Source organism: Dothidotthia symphoricarpi (assembly GCF_010015815.1).
Source record: "Dothidotthia symphoricarpi CBS 119687 unplaced genomic scaffold P153scaffold_10, whole genome shotgun sequence".
Taxonomy (NCBI): Eukaryota; Fungi; Ascomycota; class Dothideomycetes; order Pleosporales; family Dothidotthiaceae; genus Dothidotthia; species Dothidotthia symphoricarpi.
In genome coordinates, this window is record NW_022985017.1 from 1,322,648 (window position 1) to 1,348,161 (window position 25,514).

The following is a 25,514-nucleotide window of genomic DNA, read 5'->3' on the forward strand; positions in this document are numbered from 1 at the left end:
AATTTCGCATACCCGCAGTGAAGGCCAGTATTGCGAGGGGTAACGGAAAGAAAGCGGGGCAGAACAAGAGGGTGCCTGGACCTGCCACTGTTTTCACCAAAACACTTCTTTGCGCAAGGAAGGAGCAATTTCGATTTGAATTGATGTAACTGACAGACAGGGATGGTTTGACAGAGACAGAATTTTATGTAAAGACGACACCAAGATTTTGCGATACAATAGCTTCGAGACGATTTGAACTTGCGGTCAACAGCGAGTTGTCGAGATGCAGTCAACCGCGATGTTTCGCGACGAACTCAGACTAGCCAAAACAGGACAAACAGCAAACGCATAACGCCAATTTGAGGTCGTTCAAAAAGATATGTATAGCCAATATACGAGACATTTGAGTTGTTGCATATCGTGACACGCGATCTTGTCATGCGCACAATCAGACATTGCCAAAGCACAGCTAGATATCAGTGACTATGCGAGCACCAGCCCAAACATAAGGGTAGTTGCGCTGGTACCAGTTTACGCTGTGAGATGTGAGCAGCTTTCCCTGACCAAATTTGTAACGATCACCTACAATGTCTTGCGCCCAGCAATGCGTGGATGCGTCGCCCATGATCCACCAAGAGCAATATTGTGTTTGTCGTCGAAGAAGTCCGCTTGCATGTGTTAGTACGTGTCTCCCCTTGTAAAAACATATACATACCTGTGTAGGCGGGATACAACTCCATCGGTTCGAAACCGTCTTGTTTCTCCAACACAGTACTGGTCCACTCCCAAACACCGCCCAGGTCAGACTGTCCGCAGAGCTTTCCGCCCTTCTCGACGACAGAGACTGGGTGCCAGTGTTTGAAACCCACGTTAGTCTCTTCAAGATCGATGAAGAGATCGTGTGGATTAGGACCAGCTACTGCACTGGAGGTGCCGTTCAAGCAAGGACGTGATGGTGGCGATTCGTCAACGCCATTGTTGATCAAATGACTATGGGTGTTAGTCGTAGCCTTCGGAACACTCTGGCATCAGTGCAGCGTACCTGTTGACAGCTGGAATCGTGTTTCCGTGGGCTTTCTCGATTGCCTGTGTCTTCTTCTGATCAACGTATTTGTAGATGCTTCGCGTCTCTTCCATCGTGGGGATCCGGCCGCCCATCCACTGAGCGCAACCCATCAGCTCATCGTAAGAAGCCACGACAGGCCAGTCCAGAGCATATTGGAGAGGAATAGCTCCATACACAGTGCGCACGTATTTTTCTTCGGTGAGTTGCTGGGCTAGATTGTTCATGCCATCGTGATGGCCATTGACAATATTGTCATTCTCATAACCGTTCGATGGCACATTACTAGTGCTTGAGAGCTCGCACCAAGACGCAGGTATCAAGGTCTTGCCTGTCTTCGAAAGGTACGCCGCATACTCGCCATTAGTGATTGGACGAGCTTTTGCGCGGAACGACTTCACGTCTACCGAGCGACGTGGACTCTCATTATCCCAACCGAAATAACGTTCGGTGGTGTAGTCATTGTCCGGGTTATCGAAACCCACGTTGATGGTCGACTTGGGAATTGTGAACCACTCATTCTCGACTGCGAGAGTCGATGATTGTCGGGCGAGTGCTGCAAAGTCTGGTGTGACGGTACCCGGAGGCGGTAAGACTCTCTCACTCTGCACCAGCATGTAAAGGAGGGTTTCCAAGTGCATTACCTCGTGCTCGAATCCGAGCCACATGGCGCGTGACACGCGAGCGTTTGATTGTGCCTCTCCAGACTTGTAAAGAGCTCTGGCTCTAGCTCGAATAGTCTCCTGATGCTGCAGAATTTCAGCCAGTGGTGGCCATGTGTCGGGTATCTCCGAGTGAGCGTGGCATTTCTCAGGGTCATCAACATCAGGATCGATACCGCGCTCAAAGATTGTCCAAAAGTATGCCGGATCAGATGGCTTCCCGTTTGTGCCACGTGCGATATGAATGTCGAGAAACGTCGGAATATGACCCAGGTAAAAGATGCACGCATTTCGTAGGTTGATAGGTTTGGAGGCAAGCTCGTCTTCCGGGATCATCTGGCGGGTCACGGCATCCCAAGCCTTCCAAAGCTCTTCCCATTCAGAGATAGAGGGAACAGGCCTGGTAGCGTACTCCTCTGGTTTTGTCGGGAAGAAGACAGCTGGCTTGGAGACAAGATGAAGACCTGATAGAGTATCAATGATTGTAAACGGAGAACGTTGTAGATCACTTACCATAATCACCTTTCGAGTTAGCCCATACACTACTTTCGGCAAGACGAGCCCCTTCCCAGAGCTGCGAGATCTCTTCGCGGGAATATTTGTAACTCTCCTCGATGCGCACCCTCTCACCCTTTGAAATGTGGACACCATCAATCTCAACATCTTTCAAAGGCGAGACAAAGGCCTGATGACGCCCGGTCTCACTTTCATACTCCCCGACGACTTCCCAGTCGCCGCTAATGAAGGCGTCCTGCTTCAGGAGTCTATTTGCATGCTTGAGGCCGTTGAGGATGAATTCGTGAGTCACGTTCTCTTGATCGTTATAAGCGTGGAATACGCGGTCCGAATCCTTGCAGGAGTCGATGGCTATAAGCATGCTATCGCCTGACTGGATAGCATCTCTGAAACCGGCTAGAAACTGCGCTGCCTCATGGCGCTTAAAGTTGCCTAGACTGGATCCTAGCCACAATATGGTCTTCGGCTTCTCACTGGCCTTGGAAGACTTCAGCCAATCAAGGGCATGGTCATAGGTCCCGTGAAGTCCGTAGCATTTGACGTGTTTGTACCCCTCTGCGGTAGCTGTCAGTGAAGCCTCAGTGGGAGATCAAAAGTCGTTTTGCTCGGGATGTTTTCTGTCGTATCACACACACGTGGCTGATGGATGAGATGTAAATGGGGATATACGTAAGTCGAGACCACCTATCTCGACCACTCATCTTCAATCAATCTATTATCGCACGATGAAGGCAACACCGCCTCGCAAGATTGATCTTGTCTAGTTTCGATGGAGCGTCATGATAATTGAGATGGAACTCACCCGTAGGAATCTGTGCAAACGTTCTCTTGAGTTCAGGCAATGATAGATCAACAGCGTAGTACTCGACATCTTTGCCAAGACGATCAATTGCCCCCAGCAGAATATTGACTTTGCGAAGGTTGCTGGGAGAGCATTAGTATCGACGAAGCGCACAGCCTGTCTCCAATTCTTCATAATACGGATGTGGCCCTACCCGCTCCCAAGTTCCACAAGAACTGAGCCCGATTGGATACGTTGTGCAATCTGATCTGCATAGGTCTCCAGTACCTCAATCTCGTCATTGGTCAGATAGTACTCATCGAGAAAGGTGATCTCCTCAAAGATCCGCAGACCAGCTTCATCGTAGAGCAGTAACGTGGGAAGCTTCTTTTCGGCGTCATCCTCGGGTCGGAGACCTTTCTTAATATGCTCTAAGATGTCGAAGTCGGAAGAGCCGACACGAATGTCGATGATTTTGGTCGTTTCTGCCGTCATAACTGTGCAATATTTTGAACCAGATGCGATTGACCAGTCAATGGTCCTAGAAAAAACGCTCTACCAAGGTCGCGTAGTATATATATAGTGCAGAAACACCACGTAATGTCAATTATTAGGCTATTCAATGACGGCGTAACCGACAGATTAGTGCGGGAAGTATATAAGCACACGCTGCTATTAGTGGCTACAGACGTATATTTGAGCAGCTTTGGTGTCTCCACGGCTGCCGTGCGGGTAGCAAATCATGACACATGGGGTTCTCACGGTTGGAGACGGTGCGTTGGACTCGCAAACCTATCTCAACGGCTGTATTCTACCATTGTCCATTCAACCCACACAAGAAGTGGCAAAATCATGCTGTCTCGGCTTGCATCTTTGTGTAATCTTTCAACGATGACGTCCTACGAGCGTAATGAGGGGCAGTCCCTTTGAACGGCCTGGTCTTGGCACTGCTAGTAAGCTGATCAGCAACATGCTGAATTTGTGGTCATGAAGCTGCGCGCAGCCGTTGCCAGCCGAAAGCTGAGAGATTTCGGGAACGTAGGTTGTGGAGTGATCAAATGGCTCACAGCAATGATGGCGTAACAGGGCAATAAATCATCCAATGCAGTTGAAAGGACATGAAAATCAACACATCGCTTTAGTCGCAGTGGTCTGATACTAAGCGGGAGGTGGGCCAAATGTGGGGTTCTCGACACTTCATGGACACTCTCATGGACACTCGAACTCTGCAGGATGTCAGGGCGCACCTTCCGCTAAATAATCTGTCCGTAACGGGTTGTAGCGCGCGGGTTCTCGCCGAGCAACCGATCGGTCCCAACATCAGCATGCAACCAACGATGTTAGTTTCGCGGCTTGCGAGGAGTATTGGAGACGAGGAGTCGTCTACTTACTCCTCAAGCATCGGATGACTTTGAGGGAGAGATGAGTAGCGGGATGAGCGATAGTGTGCTGGATGGGAATTTATGCAGATCGCTCATTACTGCAGTCTTCCCACTCTTCCACTCTACCAAACATGAACGCTCATCGCGAAGACAATAGGAATTAACACGCTTTGAAGCCTCTTTTGCGGTTCCGAAGTGCTCGTTGCACCCCTTGCATGCGTACGTACGGCTGTTTTGCGAAACTCGCCAAAATGCGATCGACCATCACAGCACAACGTAGAGCCACAGTCAAATTTCTGGCTTTTACATGCGCAAGTTCAGCTGGAAGCTCGGCCCCTACTATAAGGCCATCTACAACATGACCGTTCGCGAAGCCGGCCTTATTAGAGGCTCCCCTTGCAGCTTAGACGCCTCGCAATCCGTCCTCCAACGCCCTTCGTGAACTGTCTCCAGCTCGGAGGTTATCAGATGCCACGATAAAGTTTGCCCTCAAAGATGGCCAAACAACTGGTTGTGTCACGTACGTAACTCTCCTTTGGTGAGCGACTCTGTTCCAGGTCGGCATTAGTTCTTTGAGAACGATTCTCATGAGTGTATAAATCTTGACCTCTTCTATTGGAAAGATGCCACATGCCTTGGCAAGGAGCACCACCACTACTTCGTCGACTACCTATTGACATCAGCACGGGCATAGCGTACTACTCGTCATCTGAAGATAACCTTGAAGACCTTGGCTAGGTATGCATAACAACCCTTATATCCAGTGGCTCATCCTTTTGCCATTCTGGTAGTAGTGGCAGTTTGAATTTGGTAATCTAGGGAAGGGAACACTTGTTCAAGCGAGCCTGGACCCCCTTTACCTTTTCCCTATTGGTGGTCCAGCACAATAGCACCATGTATCTGACGATCTTCTAGTGGCTCACAGACACATCCCCCTCGTTAAGCCTGTTATGAATCGACGTTGTGCCAAATACCTGAACTTAGATTCGAAATCTCGCAGGACACCAGCTTTCAAACATGACGGCATACGGCTGATATGCTCTGACCTTCAGATAATGTGATTGCTGTGTGAATACCCGTGTAAGTGATGTGGCACCCTTTGTTACCCATTCATCTGCAGTGAGGCACCTTCCTTAGGCAGGGATGTGAAAGACGTTTTGCCAGATGGGGCAACGCCATCAACGATATGGCTTGAGATGCCGCCGTTAGTGATTCCTTGTTCAAGGATATTGTCTGGGCAAGCTTGTCCGAGAAGCTCGTCCCGCCACAGGTTCAATCCTTGCGCGTCCATAACAAGGGCATCACAGAGTTGAGATTCTACGCTTGAACGTAACCGCTCTCGTCAATGATTACCTCTGTATTCGCTTTTCTACTTTTAACCCAGTTTCACATCATCTTGTCTTCGTTGCACAGCTTTTGCCATGGAGTTCGAAACACACACGCTACCCCATCTCATGGGCCGTTTTCCTGGTATATCTATCACAGACCCATACGTTATCGACAGTTGCCATATCTCCCTGTTGGATCTTCCCAAGCTTCTCCACGAAAAAGGATTTCTCGAGAACCGGCTAGGCAAATGCGCTGCCTATCTACAGGTGCTACGCAAAAAGCAATCTCGTAATGAGCGACTCCTCAACGACAACCCATCGCCACCGAGAAAAAAGAGGAAGAAGTTACAACAGAGCAACTATGAATTGAGCGCAGAGATCAGAAACCGAGAACGGGATGAAAGCGTACTTCTCAATAGCCTTCAAACTTGCAAAGCGAACATCTACATTGCGGGAGCTCTTGCGTATACTCCAACGAACATGCGGTCTCCAGTAACTAACTGTGCTTCGAGTCCGACGCAATACTCCTATACGGAGTCTGAGCCAACAGAACTCAGCTGGAACGGATGGGCGGATGAGATCAACACTCCTTTCCAAACGCCGAGCCAAGTCACCATACTCATGGGTGACCTCGCCCCAGACGCATATCTAGATAATGCAAAAGACTTTGTCGCAGTTATCAAGAACATCAATCGTCCTCTTCCGCTTTCTCGGATCACGGAGGATGCTATTATGTTCCTTCCTGTGCCTCCCAACACGGCACACTCGCAATTCTCGCACTCAGTTTTGGACCCTGATGCTGTGGTATTCGAATCTGATCCTACGCACATCTCCAACAAAGGTGATATATTCTCAGCTCAACCCGACAAGCTCAGCATCTCGCCTTCGTCAGCTGCGCGACGATCCTCCGACGCTGGATTGCTGGCTGTCATGCAAAGAGATTTAACATCCGAATGTGAAGAGAGATTCAATGTCCCACGACAAATCACAGAATGGAGTAGAACAGGTTTGCCAATGAGGAGGCGAAGGTCAAACTCTGTCTGAACACATCATCATGAGATCAGACGCCTGTCGAGATGGTCATGGGAATAAATTTGGTGGGGGACTCTGTCGTCTGAGTGTCGCCTGTCGTTGGTCGGATGTCTGAACCGGCGCATGTGCATTCATTGGCCTTGCTTGATGCATTGGAAGCTCGCATGCAGAATCACCCTGCAGGCATTGCGGGTTTATGTTTTTCTGAGTTCAACACATCTTCAAACGAACAAAGGCTTTCGTAGCGCTTCATAGGCAATTGAGAACTCTCGATAGTGTAAACGAAAATACAGCAGCATCTACAGTTGATATCTCCAGCTGTGAGAAGATCCCAATAGATGCAGGAGTTGCATGGTTGTGTTCGCTTCGCGCTAAGAACCCCACACTTGCCCGTCATTCCAATTAGCCTGCATTCCATCAGTCTGCAACACCGTTCGAGACTCTTCCGCTCACCCACGTTCAACATCAATACGCTGCTGGAGTTCAACACTCCACGCCCCTCCCATTGTCTCACGGTGTTCACGTTCTTGTATTTCATCTGAATTGGCGTATGTGGTATGCCTAGAAGAGAAACTCTGTAGCGGCTCACACGGGACGACCCCCACAGTCCACACCATACCAGCAGCGGGATAGCTCACGGCAGAGGCCTGCACACACGCACACGTGTTGACTGCGGCTGCAAGAATTTCCAAAAATCCGTCTTCAATTTCACGCAACACCAACTGCAGTCTGTCGTTCGGGTTTCTGCAATATGGCGGATGTCGACAGCAGTACAGAAGCCGATGGAAGCCGGCTACGAGAGCGCTCATCAGCTAGACAAGATCCCTCTCACAATTCGGACAATGCTAAGCAAAAGGTGTTGGAGCTGAACAACCAGGAAGATACAAGCCAAAATGAAGGCAAGGAGAAGCGCACATACGGCAGGACGCCAGATGGTACAGGTATGTCCTATATACTGCAAGGCTAATGCACTGAACACCAGCACCATGAAACCCAGAAGCACCACTCCTCATGACATGCCACTACTGACAGACTGGACACAGTGTTTGTCGTGCCACACACCCACGACATGGTTTCGCAGCTTCTCTCGCCCTCGCAACCCAAGAACTTGTCCGATGCCGCGGTGCTCGCAGTGCTCGCAGGCTTGATCTTCACCCTCTACGTACTGCCCAAAAGCGCCCGCGTTCCTGTATTCGCATGCATCTTCCTGTTCTGGCGCGCTGCCTACAACGCAGGTATCGGCTGGATGCTCGATGCCCAGTCTAAACACAATAGCCTTGTTCTCTGGGCGCGACACTCGCGCATCTTCGAGAAGCCTGAGATGGGCAAGAACCCACACCCGACCCTGTACAACCTCCTCAAGCGAGAAATGGAGACCAAAATTCCCAAGGACTACAAGTTTGAGGATGCTCCGGTAGAGTATAACACCTGGCTTGTCTTCAGACGCGCTGTAGACCTCATCCTCATGTGTGACTTTGTCTCGTACTGCCTTTTCGCCATTGCCTGCTTCAACCGCCCACAGGAAAGCTGGCTGGTGATGGTGTTACGATGGACGACGGGCATAATACTTTTTCTCTTCAATCTGTGGGTTAAGCTAGACGCTCACAGGGTAGTGAAAGATTATGCCTGGTATTGGGGAGACTTCTTCTACCTCATTGATCAAAATCTAACATTTGACGGCGTTTTTGAGATGGCTCCTCGTACGTACATCCGACGTCTGGACTGTACGTGCGATGAATACTGATCTTTTATCGCGTTTAGATCCCATGTACTCGGTAGGATATGCCGGTTACTATGGCATTGCCCTGATGATGGCAAGCTACAAAGTCCTGTTTATCTCTATCATCGCTCACGCAGCACAATTTGCCTTTCTGATCCTCGTCGAGAACCCTCACATTGACTCAATCTACAATGTGCCCCCACCACGCCGAACGCGCCACAACTCTGGTAACCTGGATGAACAAGAACGTCCGAGACAAGATCATTCTCAGTCCGAAGTTGATTTTGCATCCCGTGGATCGTCATTCGATGCGGTCCGTCAGCCTGCCCCTATGCATCACATCGTCGGCGCCAAGAACACGGATTTCCATCGCTTGATCGACATCAGCACTGTGCTTCTCTCCTTCTACATGTTGTGTTTGGCAACTTTGACCCCAAACACGCATCTGGTACGTACTTTGATTTTCATCAACGCGTTCGTATGGCGACTATGGTATGCATTGGGTCTGGGCTACATATTAGACCGACAATCTAAGACCAAGAACTGGACTCGACATTTCATCAAGTACGGTGAGAGCAAAGAAGAAGCTTGGCGTCAATGGAAGTATCTGTACCATCTAAGTACGATCATGTGTCACGCAAGCTTCGCAGCGGCCGCTTGGAAGATGTACACTCTACCAGCTGATTGGTTTTACGGGCTTACGCTTCTGAGACATGTGCTCGGTGTTAGCATGATCGCGTTGCAGCTTTGGACTGCTATAAGTAGTTATGAGTCTCTTGGCGAGTTTGGTTGGTTTTGCGGTGACTTCTTCTACGATCCTCCGTCACGGAGCCTGTCATACTCTGGTATCTACCGCTTTCTCAACAACCCAGAGCGCGTTCTTGGATTGGCTGGCATTTATGGTGTAGCTCTCATCACTTGGAGCATACCGATATTCTTTCTGGTTGCGACAGCCCACATCCTCAGTCTGGCGTTTCTGCAGTTCATCGAGATTCCTCATACAAAAGCCTTGTATGGACGCAATCTCCGTCAAGTTTCTGGTGTCAGCAAGACGGTTCGTCAGGCTCTTCCCAGCCCAGTACTCAAGTGGCAGTCAGCAGCAGACGGTTATTTCAACTCGACCGTCGAGTTCATCGATGATCTGCTGGACCATGCAAGACCCAAGTTCGCTGCTGGTGTAGATACATTTGTGAAAGACACAACCGCGCTCTTCAAATCTTATCCGGCACGCATATCAATCACACGTCTCTCGCCAGATCTTGCTGGCTTGGATTCCAGTCAATTCAAGCTTGAGGTTGAAGGCACACTCTCTCCACCAACGGCAGAACGACAAAAGAATGGCGGACGCGAGGGTGAAATGGCAAGAGCACCAGCGACGCGTACAAACGAGTTTAGGACACTCATCCTTGAGTATGGTGCTCCTATCAAGGTTCGCTGGCAAGCACCGCTCAATCATAGCAAGAAAGACTGGATCGGGCTGTACATGGTTACTGACAATCAGTCTCGAGAGGTGACCGGCATCAGCTCGAACGGGCGCTGGGTAGCAACTAACCCGGGTGTATATGACTCTACACGTGCTGAGGATGGTATCCTTGTGTCAGACAAGCTTCTACCTGCCAGCCCTGGTATGGATGAAGAGGCCGACTGCTACACTGGCGAGATTGAATTCCACGGCGACAAGCTTTGGTGGACCACTGGTGTGTTTGAGTTCCGATACCACCATGGAGGCAAACACAATGTCATGGCCCTTTCTCAGGCCTTCGAAATCCGCATCCCTAGGTTTGATGAGGATGATGTGGAAGTGGATTCCAACGGCACGATTCACCGCGCCGTCGAACAAGCGCTGTTGCCAATCATCCAGAACTGTTTTGATCGCGACCCCGAGATTGCGCCTTCGACGGCGGAAGAGTCGTTCGGAAGCTTGGTTGAGAGGGACGGCAAGTTTGCCAGGCGAGTCGTGTTTGCGGTACATCAGATGTGAGTAAATACCCTACTTGGTTGATGGTGGTAGTGTGCTAATATGGATCCCAGGTTCGGCATTGAATTTGCGCCTGAGGTTGTTCAGGCGGACGGCACGGTGCGTAACCTTGCATGGCGTATCTGCAATGCGAAGAAGGTGTTGGTAAGTCTTGTCATCTCTCCTAGCGACGATCATGATGGCATATACTGATACCGCTCGCAGGCACCATACAGCATGTCTCAGAGCCATGGAAGAAACACGCCTGTTATGGGGTGAGCTGGTTGGACAGCCACCCGATTCTATCCACTCGACGCGTTTGTCATACTGTGCTGTACATTCTATTTCAAAAGGTCGGGTTGCTGGAGGATCAGAACGAGGGAAGGACGAGATCGGATAACAAATGGAGCGAGCAGTGTTCCGATGCATGCAAGGTTCATCAAGACATGTTACGCGTAAGCCTGGTTCTCAACAGACTGGACGAAGAAGAAAATCCTAACCGTATCTTCACCATCCAAGCAACAATCTGCATAAGTGGTGGTTGATGAGTTGCTCAATCGTCCCCTTCAAGTTACAGAACAACATGTGCAAGCAGAGAGGGCCCACAGGCCACGTTATTGTGCATGCAACACGACAACCGTGACAAATCTTCATATGCCAGATGCGATTGCTGTACCCACACGAAGAGGGTGGGGACGATGATGGTCAATGGCCCCTCTGCGTTGGGTGGAGGAGGTACATAGCCGATCAGAAGGATGGGGTGAAGATGCGGAGTTGCTTATCAGATGTGGTGATGGGCGTGTGATTGCCAACCTCGGCTTGGAACGTGCGTGCGGATTGATGCCGACAACGAGTGGACGGGACAGCAGCTTCTAGAAGTGCATCATCGCCCCTTGAGCATATATCGCGCCACCGTATACTTTCAATACACTTGCTGATTTTCTGCATTCCGCTGTTTTCTGTAGTCACTGCGTAGTTTGTAGTGATCGCATCACGACTCGCCCTCTCCTATCGTCGCGTCCCGTCTTCCTCGGGAGTCCGCATCTCGCGCCACTGTAGCACGACACGACACGACACGGCCATAGCAACCACGCCTCGCATCTCCCCCCACACCATCACCGACCATGGGCAAAGGCCCCAGCAAAACCAGCACGAAAGTGCTCCCACTGATCCCGCTCCCGCCGCCCCTCGCCGTCCTCCCCGGCACAACGCTCAAGATCCCCATCAACAACCGGTCCGACATTGCCGCCATCCTCGCGAAGATATACAGCATCAGCCCGACGGCGCGGCCAGATGCGTCCATCACGGTGGCGTGTGTGCCGCTGTGCTCGAGGCTGCTGATTGAGGATGGGCGCCAGGATCCACGGACTGCGGAGGGCAGGGCGTACGAGAGCGACCCGATGCTGGCGACCAAGGACGACGTGTTTGGGTATGCCTGTGTGGCCAAGGTCAGCGGCGTGCAGGGCCAGCGGCGGGGCGAGCTGAGTCTGGTGGTCGAGGGGCTGGAGCGGGTGCAGGTTGTGGATGTGGTGCAGGAGCGGCCGTACTTTGAGGGCGAGTTGGCGGCCGTGGACGAGCTGAGTGAGTGCACATGACGTATCTACTCGGACAGACACAGGCTAACACGTGCAGTCGACATGGCCAACCCCGAGCTCGAGCAGCAGTTCAGCCGGCTCAAGCAGCTGTCGCGCGAACTGCTCGCCCTCGTGCGTCTCTCGGCCATCCTGCCGCGCGCTCCGACCGTCACACTCTCGCCCATTGTCGCCCGCCGGCTGGAGCTGTACATCACGCGCAAGGACCTGACCGAGGCCGGCGCCCTGGCCGACTTCATGGCGAATGTCGTCGACTGCTCGCACGAGGAGAAGCTGCGCGTGCTGGCCGCCGTCGACCCCAAGGAGCGCGTCGACCGCGTTATTGAGATACTTGAGAGGCAAATCACAAACATGCAGGGCAGCACCCGCATCACAGTCACCACCACGCAGGTCCCCGCCGGCAGCGTCGACCTGGAACAGCTGCGGCGCATGCAGCGGGCCAAGATGGGGGGCGGTCTGCCGGGCGGCTTTCCCGCGGGCTTCCCTGGCGGCGGACAGCAGGGCGGCGAGGAGGAGGCCAGCGAGATTGACGAGCTGAAGAAGCGGCTGCAGGACGCGCAGCTGTCGCCTGAGGCTGATAAGGTGGCTCAGAGGGAGTTGACGCGGCTACAGAAGATGAACCCGGCGCAGGCCGAGTACCAAGTCTGCCGCAACTACCTCGAGAACCTCGCCGAGATCCCGTGGACCAAGCTGACCGTCGACCAGCTCGACGCGGGCACCCTCGTCAAGGCGCGCAAGCAGCTCGACGACGACCACTACGGGCTCGACAAGATCAAGAAGCGCCTGCTCGAGTACCTGGCCGTGCTGAAGCTGAAGGAGCACGCCAACCGCACCATCGACGACCAGATCCGCGCCCTGACCGAAAACCCCGCCGAGGCGAGAGAGATTGACGCCAAGAACGAGGAGGCGCTGGAGAAGCCGGCGCGGGAGCAGTCGGACGAGGAGCGGCGGCTGCTGAAGCAGAAGCGCATGGTGGACAAGTCGCCCATCCTGCTGCTTGTTGGGCCGCCGGGGACGGGAAAGACGTCGCTGGCCAAGTCGGTCGCCACGGCGCTGGGCCGCAAGTTCCACCGCATCTCGCTGGGTGGAGTGCGCGACGAGGCTGAGATCCGTGGACATCGCCGGACCTATGTCGCTGCCATGCCTGGGCTCGTCGTCGGCGCCCTGAAGAAGGTTGGTGTCGCCAACCCCGTCATCCTGCTCGATGAAATCGACAAGATCGGCACCTCCAACCACAACGGCGACCCGAGCGCGGCCATGCTCGAAGTCCTCGACCCCGAGCAGAACCACACCTTCACAGACCACTACGTCAGCATCCCCATCGACCTGTCCAAGGTCCTCTTCATCGCCACGGCCAACTCGCTCGACACCATCCCCGCGCCCCTCCTCGACCGCATGGAGACGATCCAGCTCTCGGGCTACACGACGCTCGAGAAGCGCCACATCGCCTCCCGCCACCTCATCCCCAAGCAAATCACCTCCAACGGCCTGCAACACGACAACCTCGACATCCCCACCGACGTGCTCGACAAAATCATCACATCTTACACACGCGAGTCGGGCGTGCGCAACCTCGAGCGCGAAATCGGCTCCGTCTGCCGCTCCAAAGCCGTCGAATTCGCCACGGCAACAGACACAAACACCCTCGCGACATACACCCCCACCGTCACAATGGAAGACCTCGACGCAACGCTAGGCATCGAGCGCTTCGCAGACGAACTCACAGAACAACATAACCGCCCCGGCGTCATCACGGGTCTCGTCGCTTACTCCTCCGGCGGCCAGGGCTCCATCCTCTTCATTGAAATCGCGGATATGCCGGGTAAGGGACCCGTACAACTCACCGGCCAGCTGGGCGCTGTGCTGAAAGAAAGCGTCGAAGTGGCGCTTAGCTGGGTTAAAGCACATGCTTTTGAACTCGGCCTCGCTGCTACTCAAGACGAGGATATTATGAAGAACCGCAGTATTCATGTTCATTGCCCTAGTGGTGCGATTCCGAAGGACGGTCCGAGCGCGGGTCTTGCGCATACTATCGCGCTGATCAGTCTGTTTAGCGGTAAGCCCGTGCCGCCTACGCTTGCGATGACGGGCGAGATCAGCCTCAGGGGTCGCGTGCTGCCTGTGGGCGGCATCAAAGAGAAACTTATCGGCGCGTTGAGGGCGGGGGTCGAGAGGGTGCTGCTTCCGGAGGGGAATCGAAAGGATGGACGGGATTTACCCGAGGAGGTTAAGAGGGGCGTTAAGATAGAGTATGTTAGCCATATTTGGGAGGCGTTGGGGTGTGTGTGGCCTGAGAGGTGGGAGGGGGTTTTTGGGGGGGAGAGTAGGCTGTAAGTTGTTAGTTGGGGGAAGGGAGAGGGAGAGGGGGAGGGCGTGTGTTTAGTGGTTCTTGCATTGCGCTTTGGTTTTGATTGGGCGTTGGACTGGGGTTGGACTGGGTTGGGTGGTGTTTTGGGTCATGTGTGTATGTATGTATTTGTTTTGGTTGGGTCATGTATTCTCATCTCTAACTTATACGTGTTTCAACGATTCTTTTCCTGGGGGAGGTGTCGAGTACGTCAAGCTGCAAACTGAAACCTCATGTTCTGGCTACCTACCTACCTACCTACCTACATTTACTGTGCTTGTTGCTTCGTCCGTCTGGAACCTTGTCTGTCACTTTAGCCATCGCCCCCCACTCCCCTTCCAAACAACCAATCTACCCCGTAATCCCCAACCTCTGCCCCTACAACGCACACCACACCACACATGCATGGCCCTCGCATCCGCCCCGTACTCTACCACAGCTTGCAGACTTGTAGGGCGATGACAGCGCGGATGGGACAACCGTCCATTTAGCACCTTCGCTTGGGTGCATAGTGTGAGTGGGCACATCAGCGAATATTGAAAGAGACGCATAGTTGTACTCGACCCAGGAGCGCCGAGTACAGTACGCCGAGTAGTAGGTAGCGATGTATGGTCGATGGGTGGGAATCTTGTATGTAGTGGATTGGCACTGTGTGAGACGTCGGGGGCGTGTGCTGTGGATATGCATGGGGGATCAGGTGGGGAAAGGGAGTGTGGGACCGCAGGATGGGGAAGTGGGGCGAGGAGATGGGGGTGCTGTGGGGTTGTAATGAATTGTGGTTGGAACCGAGTTCTCTAGGGCATATATGAGGGCTGGTTGTCTGTGGGATGAGATGTGTTGAGTGGGCGGCTGCGCTGCGTTGTGTGGGAGTGTGGTCTCTTTGGGTGAAAGTCAGACTGGGTATGTGTAGAGGTTTGGCCGGCTCCTCTCGCACCCAAGAGGGACCTGCATAGGAGGGATTTTTCGTCGTGATATGCTGAAAAGAGGTGATTTTGACATGTTGAATGTTGTTGTTGTTTTCATGTCGACTTAGTTTGCTAGGCCTACATTTAGGAGAGCGAGTTAACCGCTATTATAGCAGGAACAATCGTTTTAGAGGGGATTTATGTACTATTATAATGTAACTATAGGCGAGTTACATTACTCCCCAGAAATATGTTTGGTGGATAGAAGATGCGCAGATTATCGATCCTAGCTGGTTCGTCACACAGCTATGAATAAAAGCTGGTCAAAGTGGAAATGAGCTATGCAGAATGTATGTGTTGCTCGACTTTGCGAGAGAATTTGATATCCCGGCACACTCTGGGATAGAGTTTTGCTGTGAGCCATTCGAGAACAGGATCGTAAATCAGGCTTAGTTAATTGAAATACAACGTCTGGAATTAGACAGTTTTATCGCTCGCGGTTCAAAATGACTTGCTGGTGAGAGAGAAAGCTACTGCACCGTAAAGCGAGAAACATATATTCCATATTCGATGCGAACCCTCTCACATGCTAAAAATTCTCGGAGCAGCTTTCAGACTACTAACTTTCCATCGCTTCACAACCCAGGCTCGGTTATAAAGATGCGGAGTATCAAATCTTCAACACTATTCCTGCTCCTCGGGTCGGTACTACGGTACTTCCACACGTAGACACACTCGAAGCCATGGAGTTTAGAGCAATACTTCTCCAGCATCTTCAGTTGTTCTCGGCTGCAATAGTTGTTGCTACAGAAGTTTACGAAGTAAGGAGAGGACACCTAGGATTTGATCACGAGGATACTCAGCGCAGCCTGCAACATGTACAAGATCTTGGTGTTGATTTTGAGGAAGCGGGGAGTAGACAGAGCTTTTCCTGCTTTTGCTAGTATTTTTACTTCGATCTCCGATCGTACCACACATAGTTGGTTACCATCGCAATCTACGCTTCTGGTGATTATGGAACTTGTGTGACATTTGGTAGAACTTTCGGAGACTTGGCAGAGTTAATCATGCAAAAGTGCTCAACCACTCCTGCAGCGCGTTGATTGGAACATATCCTCTCCAATAGTATGAAGTGAGGTAGAGGGCATCTTAAATTCGATTATGAAGATACACAGCGTAGTCTTTCACATGTGAAGAAACTTGGTAGCGATCAAGAGAAAGCGCTGAGCACATAATATCTTGCTGTGTTGGCTGATGTAGTACGAGTTGGGCAACGGCGTCACGCACGTCATAGCATCATGTTGACATCGTGATAAAACCGAACTTAGATCTTGCACGCGCTTGAATTTGGGTCCCATGAAATCAGGTCCCGTTTCCACGTATGTGGAATGCTTGACTCCATGGTGTACCGCTCGTGCATTAGCGTGCCCGCTCGCCGCCCGCCGCCTGTCACCAACACAGATACTTTCTCGCGGCTATATCAATATTGACGACAAAGACCGAGCTATTTTGTGCAACACAACGGCGGAGACGGGGCGGCGTGTCGGGCTCGAATACATGATTTCCGCCAATGGTATCTTCGCAGCGGACCGCCTACCTTTGTGGCTGAACGAGATGGTGTATAAGATGAGTCTTTCTTTCGTGTCGACAGATTTTCTTTAAGAATTCACAGGTGTCTAGCTCTACAGACTTGTTTTCCCATACCACTCACAGACTGTCGGAACATCTCCTAACCCATTCATCGAAATGGCTCACGCAAACCGTTTGGCAAACAAAAGAGTCGTTGTTTTCGGTGGCACATCTGGAATTGGCTTCGGCGTCGCGAACATGGCGCTTTCAAACGGTGCGACCGTCATCATCTCGGGCTCACGACAACCCAAAGTCGACGACAAGGTAGCCCTTATGCGTACCTACTACCCTTCGCTCGCTCCCGGAACCGTCTCAGGCCACGCACTCGACCTCTTCGACACAGCGAACCTCGACACCGGGCTGAAAGCCTTCTTTGACAAAGTCACGCATGGCGGGCAGGAGAAAATCAATCACATCGCCTTCACGGCCGGCGACGCTTTCACTCAGATACCCAACATCCGCACTACAAACGCGGGGGAAGTTATCGATGGATTCCGCGTGCGCTACTTGGCGCCTCTTGCTATCGCGAAACTGCTCGCGCTCCATCCAGACATGTACGTGGCTAATGAGTATCAATCGTCGTTTACATTGACTGGTGGGACGAACACGCACAAACCGATGCCCGGATGGAGTGTTGGCGCGGGGTGGGGCGGCGCAATCGAAGCACTGGCGAGGGGGCTAGCCGTCGACCTCAGGCCTGTGAGAGTCAATATGGTCGAGCCGGGGGCGGTGCAGACGGAGTTACTACAAGGCTATGTCGAGAAGCTGGGACCGGGGGGTTTGGAGCAGTTAAAGAAGGAAGCTGGGTTGACAGGGGAATTGGGACAGCCCGGGGATTTGGCGGAGACGTTTGGATGGCTTATGAGGGATTGGTTTGCGGACGGAACGATTGCCAGTTCGACGGGGGGGCGATACCTGGCTTAGATTAGGGGGTTGTGTGTTGTCGAAGGGTCATGGGATATGGAATATAGGTTGGTTTTATTCTTTGCGATGGCTAGTCTGATGACCTCATCTTGGTTGTCTTATCCAGGCTCCATTCGCTACTTCATGTGATGTTCACCTGTATGCCTCTAGCATCAAGAGTCTCTTGAACATTCGTCCACTTGCTACAGTCAGCTAACAGCCCTTTAAGTCCCTTGGTCCTCAACTCGACAATGTTCTCCATATCTTTCTGGAGGTCGTGTTCGAGACCAATCTTGAATTTGAGACCAATGAACGTAAAGACTTCGCTGAACCGATCGAAGACAAGACCGATAGTATCAATGTCATCTTTGAGGTTGTCATTGTTCGTCATGCGCCATTGTATGATGAGGACACATGCTGCGATGTATAGTGACGCAGCAACATGCGCCGACAGCAGAAGTTCTGTGGAGATGGAAGACGCGTCCTTTACTATTTGGACCGTATTCTTTGCCGCGATCACGGCACGGGAAAACTGCTCGTTGGCTGCATCTTCGTCAAGGTATCCTGCGGACCAGTAGTGCAAAAGTATCGACGTTGTGTTCACACTCATCCCGAGCCAAATGATCTGGCCGCGTTCTTCTGCGGGCGCTTCAAATAAGGACGTCATGGTCCGAGGAAGACTGAGTCGGAATATGGCAATGGAAGAGGCAAGCCCATCACATTCTTCGGCATATTCAGACGACCCTGGAGAATCGTGAAGAGAGTGAATTGTTTCCGTTACGCGACCTAAAAGGACGTGGGAGAGTACCAGATAGTGGAAGACGTTGCTGGAATGGGAGGGAGTAGGCTGCGAGAGAAGAAGTATGTTCAGCCTTCGTGTGAATGGGGTTGGCTTAGCGTTGTCGCCATATGATACCTACACGGTGTCATTGTAGTGTACTGATGTATATATTGACATAGCAGGTTTGTCATAATTACAGGTTTGACTACTTACAACTGGACTCATTGCCTGGAATATATTCTCAGATACAGGAATGGCGACCATGAACTGTCGCTCGTCAATCGCATGCGGCCAGCCTGTAGGCCAGCTGTGGTTTCTGTCCATGACAAAGTGCAGCCAGAGTGTTCTCCTGAGCTCTTCTTTCTCGACGTCGGTTTGTGGCCTACTATCAGGCAGTCCGTATGGCTTCCAATCGTCCGCATCTAATCGATTAAATCCAAGGGCACATATCTGCCTCCACGCCTTGCCAAGAACGAGCCAGGCAGTGGAGAAGTCCCCAATAGTATACGCGTGGATCATGATACATACAGCAGCCTGGAGTCCACGTAGCGAGTGACTCGGAAGCCTCGTAGTATCGTTATATTCGCGTCTCGCAAACTCATACCATTCATTCTGCCAGCTCCTGACAGAAGCATCGTGGTGACGCCGAGCGACAATGGCGCACATCGCACTGAGTAACATCGGCGACTCAGCCTGGAGGCTACCTTCTCGTATCTTCGTCATGAAGCTTCTCTTGTGAAAACAAGGGAGGATGTGATAGATGTGGTCAAAAAACAAGTCGATTAGTTCGATCAAGACGTCATCTGTGGGAAGAATGATATACGACGGTGCATCGCCCTCGAGGCCTACACCAAGATCGGCAGGAAAAGAGCTCAAGTCAGAAATGGGTAATGAATAGCCGAGCTGTTGTTCTGTGACTGTGCTGAAGTCGGTCGAGGTGTCCAAGTCTACTCCTAGAAACTGGAAAGATTCCGGGGCAGCTTGTTCTTGGAAATCTCGGAGCAGAGTAGATGAAGTTGGTAAAAAGGGGACGGGGAATGGAGCGAAGGATACGGACTCGAGGCGGCTCGAGGCTGGCACAGTGTATCCACAGAGTATGCCCCATCTCAGGCACAGCGAACACGAAGGCCGCTCTCCCTAGAGTATGTTAGCCGCGTCCAATCCGTGACGAGGTGGCATAGAATGAGGTTATTCAGGTTACAAGCTATCGTCGATATTGCTTTTACTGAATAGTCGACGACATGTCGAACTTGCTGTGCAGCCTGAGTAGAGGCCAGACGAGCTGATACGCAAATGGCTCCAACAACTCTATCATAGCGCGGGGCAGCTCACGTCACATCGTTTCTTCCGGTGTCTGCAACTCGTACAGGCCAACTTTCTCTTAGTAGTCGCGACAGGGTTCGTAAGCGTTTCCATGTCGAAAGTAGGAAAGGAGGACGGGGTTGGGTTGCTAAAATCCAATGATGACAGTCGTCGGGGTTTGTCTCGGATTTGTCATCTTCATCTGATTCGTTGAAATCCTAAATCTTCATCTCAGCTCGATCATGCTGAAGCAACGAATAAACGACCAGAATGTGACTGATCCAACGGCATAAGTCTGCCTCGATTTGAAAACTAGATCAATGTGTTGTTTTGTCGATGCCATCTTCCCAGACGAAACCGCCCTTGGCAAGCATTACAGCTTGAGATGTACATCTCACATACAGAGCTTCATTGTTGACCGTCTGATTGTCAGGACTCCCTTCTTATGTCCTTTCACGTTCTCATAGCCGGTCTAGGCCCATGCAGACTCCAAGTATTCCAACTCTGCCTATCAATCCCTAAGAGCAACATGCTAACCAAGCTCATGATCGCTTTAGCTTACGTCGCATTGCTTCTCCAAGGTATTGAGTGTTGCGGGAGTATGCCATCGACGTAATTATAGACGTGAGTGCCTTACATATCATTTTGGTCCTCACGCAAGTAGAAAAATGCCTTGGCCTCCAATGCATTCGTGATTGGCGCGGGAGGTTGAAGTCTAGGACGCTACAGTCCAAGTAGATGTTGATGCATCAACACAACACGTGCAAGAGATCTCGGGCACCATTCCCCCGTGTTTAGATTGAATGAACATGCCACTGCGAAGGTTCCGATACGGAGGATTTCGACATCTCGATTGCCGCGGGTCAGGAACTACCCCTGCCAATTACGCCACTTCCGACTAATTCCGCTAGGTAAGCACTTGGCATTCACCTCGCCTCTTTCTTTGAGAGCAGCACCTACAGCCCCGCTGATGTCGCGCAACTCTCGAGCAGTTGCAAACATGATCTGCTAGAAATCAAATATCATCACGTCGCAATCGGGCCGCTGAGATGTGAGGTGGGGCCTCTGCTGGTCGCTTCCCATCTTCTCCGCTCGGGAACCCACGAATGCGGCAACGATACGAACCGCGTAGCCTAGTATACGCCACGTACGGTTCATAACGCCAGCATTTACCCTGGCTAATCCGTCTGTTCGCTGCACAGCATCGCGCTTGGCACTAGTTTCCCTCGCTCAGGCGCCCCCCTTGCCGAAAGCTTGCTAACCAGAAGCTGTCAAAGTCTACCAAGCTCTTGCGTGCCATGTTCAAGTAGGAGACAAACATTTTTGTATGACGAGGCGGGTCGCGTGGAAGAGTTCAGACTAGTCTTTTTGCTATGCTGACAGTGGCGTCTACCGACATGAGACTGATATGACGCAGATCATTATGATAAGTCGACTACAGGCTAGAGGCCCTGGATGATAACAGACACCATGAGAAACGGGCCCCGGCACTTCCAGAGGCGATATGCTTGGCATCTCCGCCGTTGAAATCCAGGTGCGTGTAGAAGCCATGTTTGACGCTTGACACCGTCCGTCTTGGCAGGACAAGTCTACCTACATTAGGAATGTCGCAAAGGTTTTTCGACAAAGACACCTACACACTAGAGTCCGAGTGTGAGAGGTAACATTGCTTGAAGACTCGAGCAATTCCAAGACAATGCAGAAAGATGGTTTACCCACTCAATAAAAATACGCTGGCAAACAGCCGCCGCATCCTGTGATTATACTGGCGTCCGATTAGAAAAGGTTGAAGAAGCTTGGCTTGTCAGCATACCAAGCAATCCGATTTACCTGATTTGCTGTCCCAGCGCGTGCGGATATCACCATACAAACTGGTTGGCTGCCGATGCAGATCATAACCAAGATAGTTATCTTACGAACAAGGAGAGTGCAGACAATAACTTGCAGATTGTTATAGTCCGCAAGCTAAGAATAGTGTTGGTATCCCAGCGACCAGAGGATCAAGCTGGACTGAAGATACGGCAGATATTGCTGGTTGTTTACGCAATCAGCCCCAGTCCACCAAGGTATCTGTCTGGTCGTCTTTGAGCGATATGGCTCACGACGTCAACGACTGAATACACGAAATCTTCAAGTACGCTATAGCATCGCCGGCCATGCACATAATCTTCCGGTCCATAGCCCTAACAGAAGATGAGAGTTCACTAACTTATATGGGACTTGCATCAAACCTTATAATGTCTTGTTCCTTCTTCTTCTATGGCCTTGTCCCGGCGCTTGGTCCTGGCATTGTGGAGGCCCCATACTTTTAAATTAGCCATATGTCCCAACACGGCAGGTGTTAGCTTAGCCATCCTTGTCCCCATACTCAACACCACCTGACGCAATAGCAGCTATACTGACGATACGGAAAAGCTGCCATTCCTTTTGTCTTGGAAATCGCGCCACGGCCTTTGGAGACTAAGCCCCGCCAGATTTTAGACTAACGCAATATACGCATGAGTGGAGCCAGCTCCGCCACTGGCTACTGAAGACGCGATTGGAGTCGGAAATAGGTGTTTGGAATCTACCTTCTTCTTTGAGAGGTTGATCAGCGTGGAGGATTGTCAAAGCAATCCTCAAGTCTGTGGAGCATCATTCTCTAAGCAGGTGGTGATAGAGATTGAGTACACGAGATGCCATATATAAACCATGCCCCCAACCAACCTTTGGAACATCATCCAAGTATCAGTCTTCAGCTTCTTGTCTCATCCCTCGCTCACTCTCTCGCTCACTCTCTGCATTCTTCACAATGATCAACGTTCGCCGCCTCGCCCTCTACATCGGAGCCTTGCTCCCAGCTGTTTTGGCTGCCCCAGCTCCTATCACAAGAAGAGATGATATCATCGAGGGGAAGTACATCATCACTTTGAAGCCAGGTGTCGATGCCAACGGTGTTGAGTCCCATCTCAACTGGGTATCCGATGTCCACAAGCGAAGTTTCGCCAAGCGCGACACTGTCGGTGTCGAGAAGACCTACGCAATCAAGGACTGGAAGGCATACGCCGGAGAATTTGACGATGCGACCATAGCCGAAATCAAAGCTAGCCCTGATGTAAGCAAACACCCCGATTATGGGTACATCCAACGAACAATATTTAATCATGACGATCACAGGTTGCTCTCGTTGAGCCTGACACAATCGCCTACCTTTGGTACGAGCAGGCCGACGCCAAGCTCGAGAAGAAGGCTTTGACCACCCAGACCGGTGCCACCTGGGGCCTGGGAGCCATTTCTCACCGCACTGGCTCATCCACCAGCTACATCTACGACACCACTGCTGGTGAGGGTACCTATGCCTACATTGTCGACAGCGGTATCAACATCGCCCACACTCAGTTCGGTGGACGGGCTACCCTTGGCTACAACGCTGCTGGTGGAGAACACACTGACACCCTTGGTCACGGTACTCACGTTTCTGGAACCATCGGCGGTACTACCTACGGAGTTGCGAAGAGGGTACGTTCCTCCATCCAGGAATTTGTGTTATATCGAAAGTATGCTAATATCACATAGACAAACTTGATCTCCGTCAAGGTCTTCACCGGCTCGTCAGGATCTACTTCCGTCATTCTGGCCGGTTTCAACTGGGCAGTCAACGATATCACCTCCAAGAGCCGTACTGCTCGCTCGGCCATCAACCTTTCTCTTGGTGGCCAGGCATCTACCACCTGGACCAACGCCATCCAAGCCGCTTACACTCAGGGCGTTCTCTCTGTTGTTGCTGCCGGAAACGGTGATGCAAACGGCAACCCTCTGCCCGTGTCCAGCCAGTCTCCTGCCAACGCCCCCAACGCCATCACCGTGGCCGCCGCCGACTCTAGCTTCCGCCCTGCTTCCTTCACGAACTACGGCGCAGGCGTTGATTTATTCGCCCCGGGTGTAGGCATCACCTCTGCCTGGATTGGAAGCACCACTGCCACCTCGACCATCAGTGGAACTTCCATGGCTTGCCCCCACATCGTTGGTCTTGCTGTCTACCTCCAGGCTCTCGAGGGCTTGAGCACCCCCGCTGCCGTTACCAACCGCATCAAGGCTCTTGCTACCACGGGTCGTATCACTGGCACTCTCAACGGAAGCCCCAACCTCTTTGCCTACAACGGCAACGGTGCGTAAGTGGGTGGTCGATTAGCACTGAATTCAGACAAATGGGTACGGGCAGAAGTCAGAACAGGGGGTTGAGCATGAGATTTGAGTGAGGAACGTCCTGAGCGAGCGAGTCATATATCCTGGACCGAGTAGAGCAATATGAATAGTAAATGATATATCTTACCCAAAAAAGGTGTTACATAGTTGTATAAGATCTAGAGCCCTCGCTTTACACAGGTTGATAGATATGCCTCGTCTCACCTACAGATTGTCGACAGAGTAGTTGTTAAATATGTCATGGCCAAGCCTTTACCTGCGAGTGTTCTACTGAAATCTTTGGTTCATACTTCTTTTGCTCTGTGCACAATTATCTTCGACGTAGAAGTGAACGCCGCGGCGATGATAACAATGAACCGCTTCATCGTAAAGATACCTAAATGACTGCCACGACAATGAGGCGAAAAGCAACCAAGACTTGAGATAACATCGAACTAGGTGTGTGATGCAAAGGCATGAAGATTTTGCATGTCTACGAGCTAGCACTATCTTGGGAATAAGTAGACAAAAGTTGCAGAGGGTTTGAAGGTCCTTTCAACAAGAGAGTGTTGAACAGAACTTCAGAAGAACGATAGTTTGATGGTTGAAATGGTTCATTGAACAAGTAATCGAGGCATAAGGCTGAGCTATATGCCCATAGTAATTTGGATGGCTGGAACATTACATAATGTCACCGGTAAGAACTTTGTAGACAGGTGATCAAGACAAGACGACTTTGTGTCAGCGACAAAAAAAAACCACCGGGGCACACGTCTTGGGGAGTCGGAGCGTATATACTTGACAGAGGCCCAGCCCCCACCTATCTGCCGTCCCTGAGATGTCAATGACAATAGACGTGGAGTTTAATTGTGCCACGCTACATGCCATCTCGTCCACCAGCAGCCTGGAATCCTTGGGGTCAAAATTTCGAGCTCGTGTAGATGTAATTGCGGCCCTCGGAGCGGATCGCAGGATGTGTACTGACTAGCACAGAATAGGCAGGTGGTCAGAGCAATCAGCCGCGCCGATCTGCCCCGCACCCGCGACGCGTCGATGATGGCGAGATGTATCAATGTTTACAAAGTTCACTCGCGTTGCGCCCTGCAGCTTGTACAGCAAACGGGTACCTGCAGTAGTTTTCACAACAACCTGCAAATTCGACTTGTAACGTGTTTGCGATCGCGAGTGACATGCATATGCGTTCTCCAGCAATCGACACAAAACATACCTCTAGACTGACGTTCAGAACAGTAATGACATTCACTCGAACGTCCACAGGGGCCAGGCGCGTCAGATGCTTTTACCACCCCCTGTTGATCATCAACTCGACAACGGTATGCTATCTGACCTGGACCCCATACAGAAGGTCAACGGTTATCACAACGCGATCGATGCGCTACATATAGTGGCCAAGCTCTTGGAGCCGGGTTGGCCAACATGACTTGCCTAATCCAACAAGTTGCCAAGC

At 51.6% G+C, this 25,514-nt stretch overlaps 7 protein-coding genes across 7 annotated transcripts; 5 read left to right on the top strand and 2 right to left on the bottom strand.

The window, feature by feature from the left end:
- Positions 1-133: 133 nt before the first annotated feature.
- Positions 134-3,618, bottom strand: P153DRAFT_367046 (uncharacterized protein). The gene is made up of 7 exons (XM_033668175.1): positions 3,219-3,618; positions 3,026-3,147; positions 2,221-2,778; positions 1,025-2,171; positions 698-972; positions 569-650; positions 134-518 (listed from the first exon to the last, which is right to left on the bottom strand). The coding sequence occupies exons 1-7, from the start codon at positions 3,497-3,499 to the stop codon at positions 452-454; spliced, it is 2,532 nt and encodes an 843-aa protein (XP_033524068.1). The 5' UTR covers positions 3,500-3,618; the 3' UTR covers positions 134-451.
- Positions 3,619-5,678: 2,060 nt separating this feature from the next.
- Positions 5,679-7,040, top strand: P153DRAFT_367048 (uncharacterized protein). Its single transcript, XM_033668176.1, has one exon. The coding sequence runs from the start codon at positions 5,808-5,810 to the stop codon at positions 6,756-6,758; it is 951 nt and encodes a 316-aa protein (XP_033524069.1). The 5' UTR covers positions 5,679-5,807; the 3' UTR covers positions 6,759-7,040.
- Positions 7,041-7,178: 138 nt separating this feature from the next.
- Positions 7,179-10,965, top strand: P153DRAFT_367049 (phosphatidylethanolamine N-methyltransferas-like protein). Its single transcript, XM_033668177.1, has 5 exons — positions 7,179-7,687; positions 7,790-8,446; positions 8,508-10,443; positions 10,498-10,588; positions 10,649-10,965. Exons 1-5 carry the CDS (start codon positions 7,498-7,500, stop codon positions 10,700-10,702), a joined length of 2,928 nt encoding a protein of 975 aa, XP_033524070.1. The 5' UTR covers positions 7,179-7,497; the 3' UTR covers positions 10,703-10,965.
- Positions 10,966-11,547: 582 nt separating this feature from the next.
- Positions 11,548-15,579, top strand: P153DRAFT_357219 (ATP-dependent protease La; the record flags this gene model as incomplete). The annotated part of the gene is made up of 5 exons (XM_033666712.1): positions 11,548-12,004; positions 12,056-14,264; positions 14,358-14,479; positions 14,916-14,992; positions 15,493-15,579. The coding sequence occupies 5 exons, from the start codon at positions 11,548-11,550 to the stop codon at positions 15,577-15,579; spliced, it is 2,952 nt and encodes a 983-aa protein (XP_033524071.1).
- A 1,175-nt stretch (positions 15,580-16,754) lies between these two features.
- P153DRAFT_367051 (NAD(P)-binding protein) lies at positions 16,755-17,884 on the top strand. Its single transcript, XM_033668178.1, has one exon. The coding sequence runs from the start codon at positions 17,014-17,016 to the stop codon at positions 17,818-17,820; it is 807 nt and encodes a 268-aa protein (XP_033524072.1). The 5' UTR covers positions 16,755-17,013; the 3' UTR covers positions 17,821-17,884.
- Positions 17,885-17,941: 57 nt separating this feature from the next.
- On the bottom strand, positions 17,942-20,884 carry P153DRAFT_385896 (uncharacterized protein; the record flags this gene model as incomplete). Its single annotated transcript, XM_033670472.1, has 3 exons — positions 17,942-18,715; positions 18,794-19,717; positions 20,843-20,884. 3 exons carry the CDS (start codon positions 20,882-20,884, stop codon positions 17,942-17,944), a joined length of 1,740 nt encoding a protein of 579 aa, XP_033524073.1.
- Positions 20,885-22,673: 1,789 nt separating this feature from the next.
- On the top strand, positions 22,674-24,165 carry P153DRAFT_423209 (subtilisin-like protein; the record flags this gene model as incomplete). The annotated part of the gene is made up of 3 exons (XM_033672411.1): positions 22,674-22,976; positions 23,039-23,380; positions 23,438-24,165. The coding sequence occupies 3 exons, from the start codon at positions 22,674-22,676 to the stop codon at positions 24,035-24,037; spliced, it is 1,245 nt and encodes a 414-aa protein (XP_033524074.1). The 3' UTR covers positions 24,038-24,165.
- Between the last annotated feature and the right edge of the window lie 1,349 nt (positions 24,166-25,514).

Bases quoted from the DNA above. Each gene is read 5' to 3' on its own strand.
- P153DRAFT_367046 (XM_033668175.1), bottom strand. From the start codon at position 3,499: ATGACGGCAGAAACGACCAAAATCATCGACATTCGTGTCGGCTCTTCC. The intron at 3,148-3,218 runs GTAGGGCCACAT...ATGCTCTCCCAG, and splicing joins CTTGTGGAACTTGGGAGCGG to CAACCTTCGCAAAGTCAATA. The intron at 2,172-2,220 runs GTAAGTGATCTA...ATACTCTATCAG, and splicing joins TAACTCGAAAGGTGATTATG to GTCTTCATCTTGTCTCCAAG.
- P153DRAFT_367048 (XM_033668176.1), top strand. From the start codon at position 5,808: ATGGAGTTCGAAACACACACGCTACCCCATCTCATGGGCCGTTTTCCT.
- P153DRAFT_367049 (XM_033668177.1), top strand. From the start codon at position 7,498: ATGGCGGATGTCGACAGCAGTACAGAAGCCGATGGAAGCCGGCTACGA. The intron at 7,688-7,789 runs GTATGTCCTATA...GACTGGACACAG, and splicing joins CAGGACGCCAGATGGTACAG to TGTTTGTCGTGCCACACACC. The intron at 8,447-8,507 runs GTACGTACATCC...TATCGCGTTTAG, and splicing joins CGTTTTTGAGATGGCTCCTC to ATCCCATGTACTCGGTAGGA.
- P153DRAFT_367051 (XM_033668178.1), top strand. From the start codon at position 17,014: ATGGCTCACGCAAACCGTTTGGCAAACAAAAGAGTCGTTGTTTTCGGT.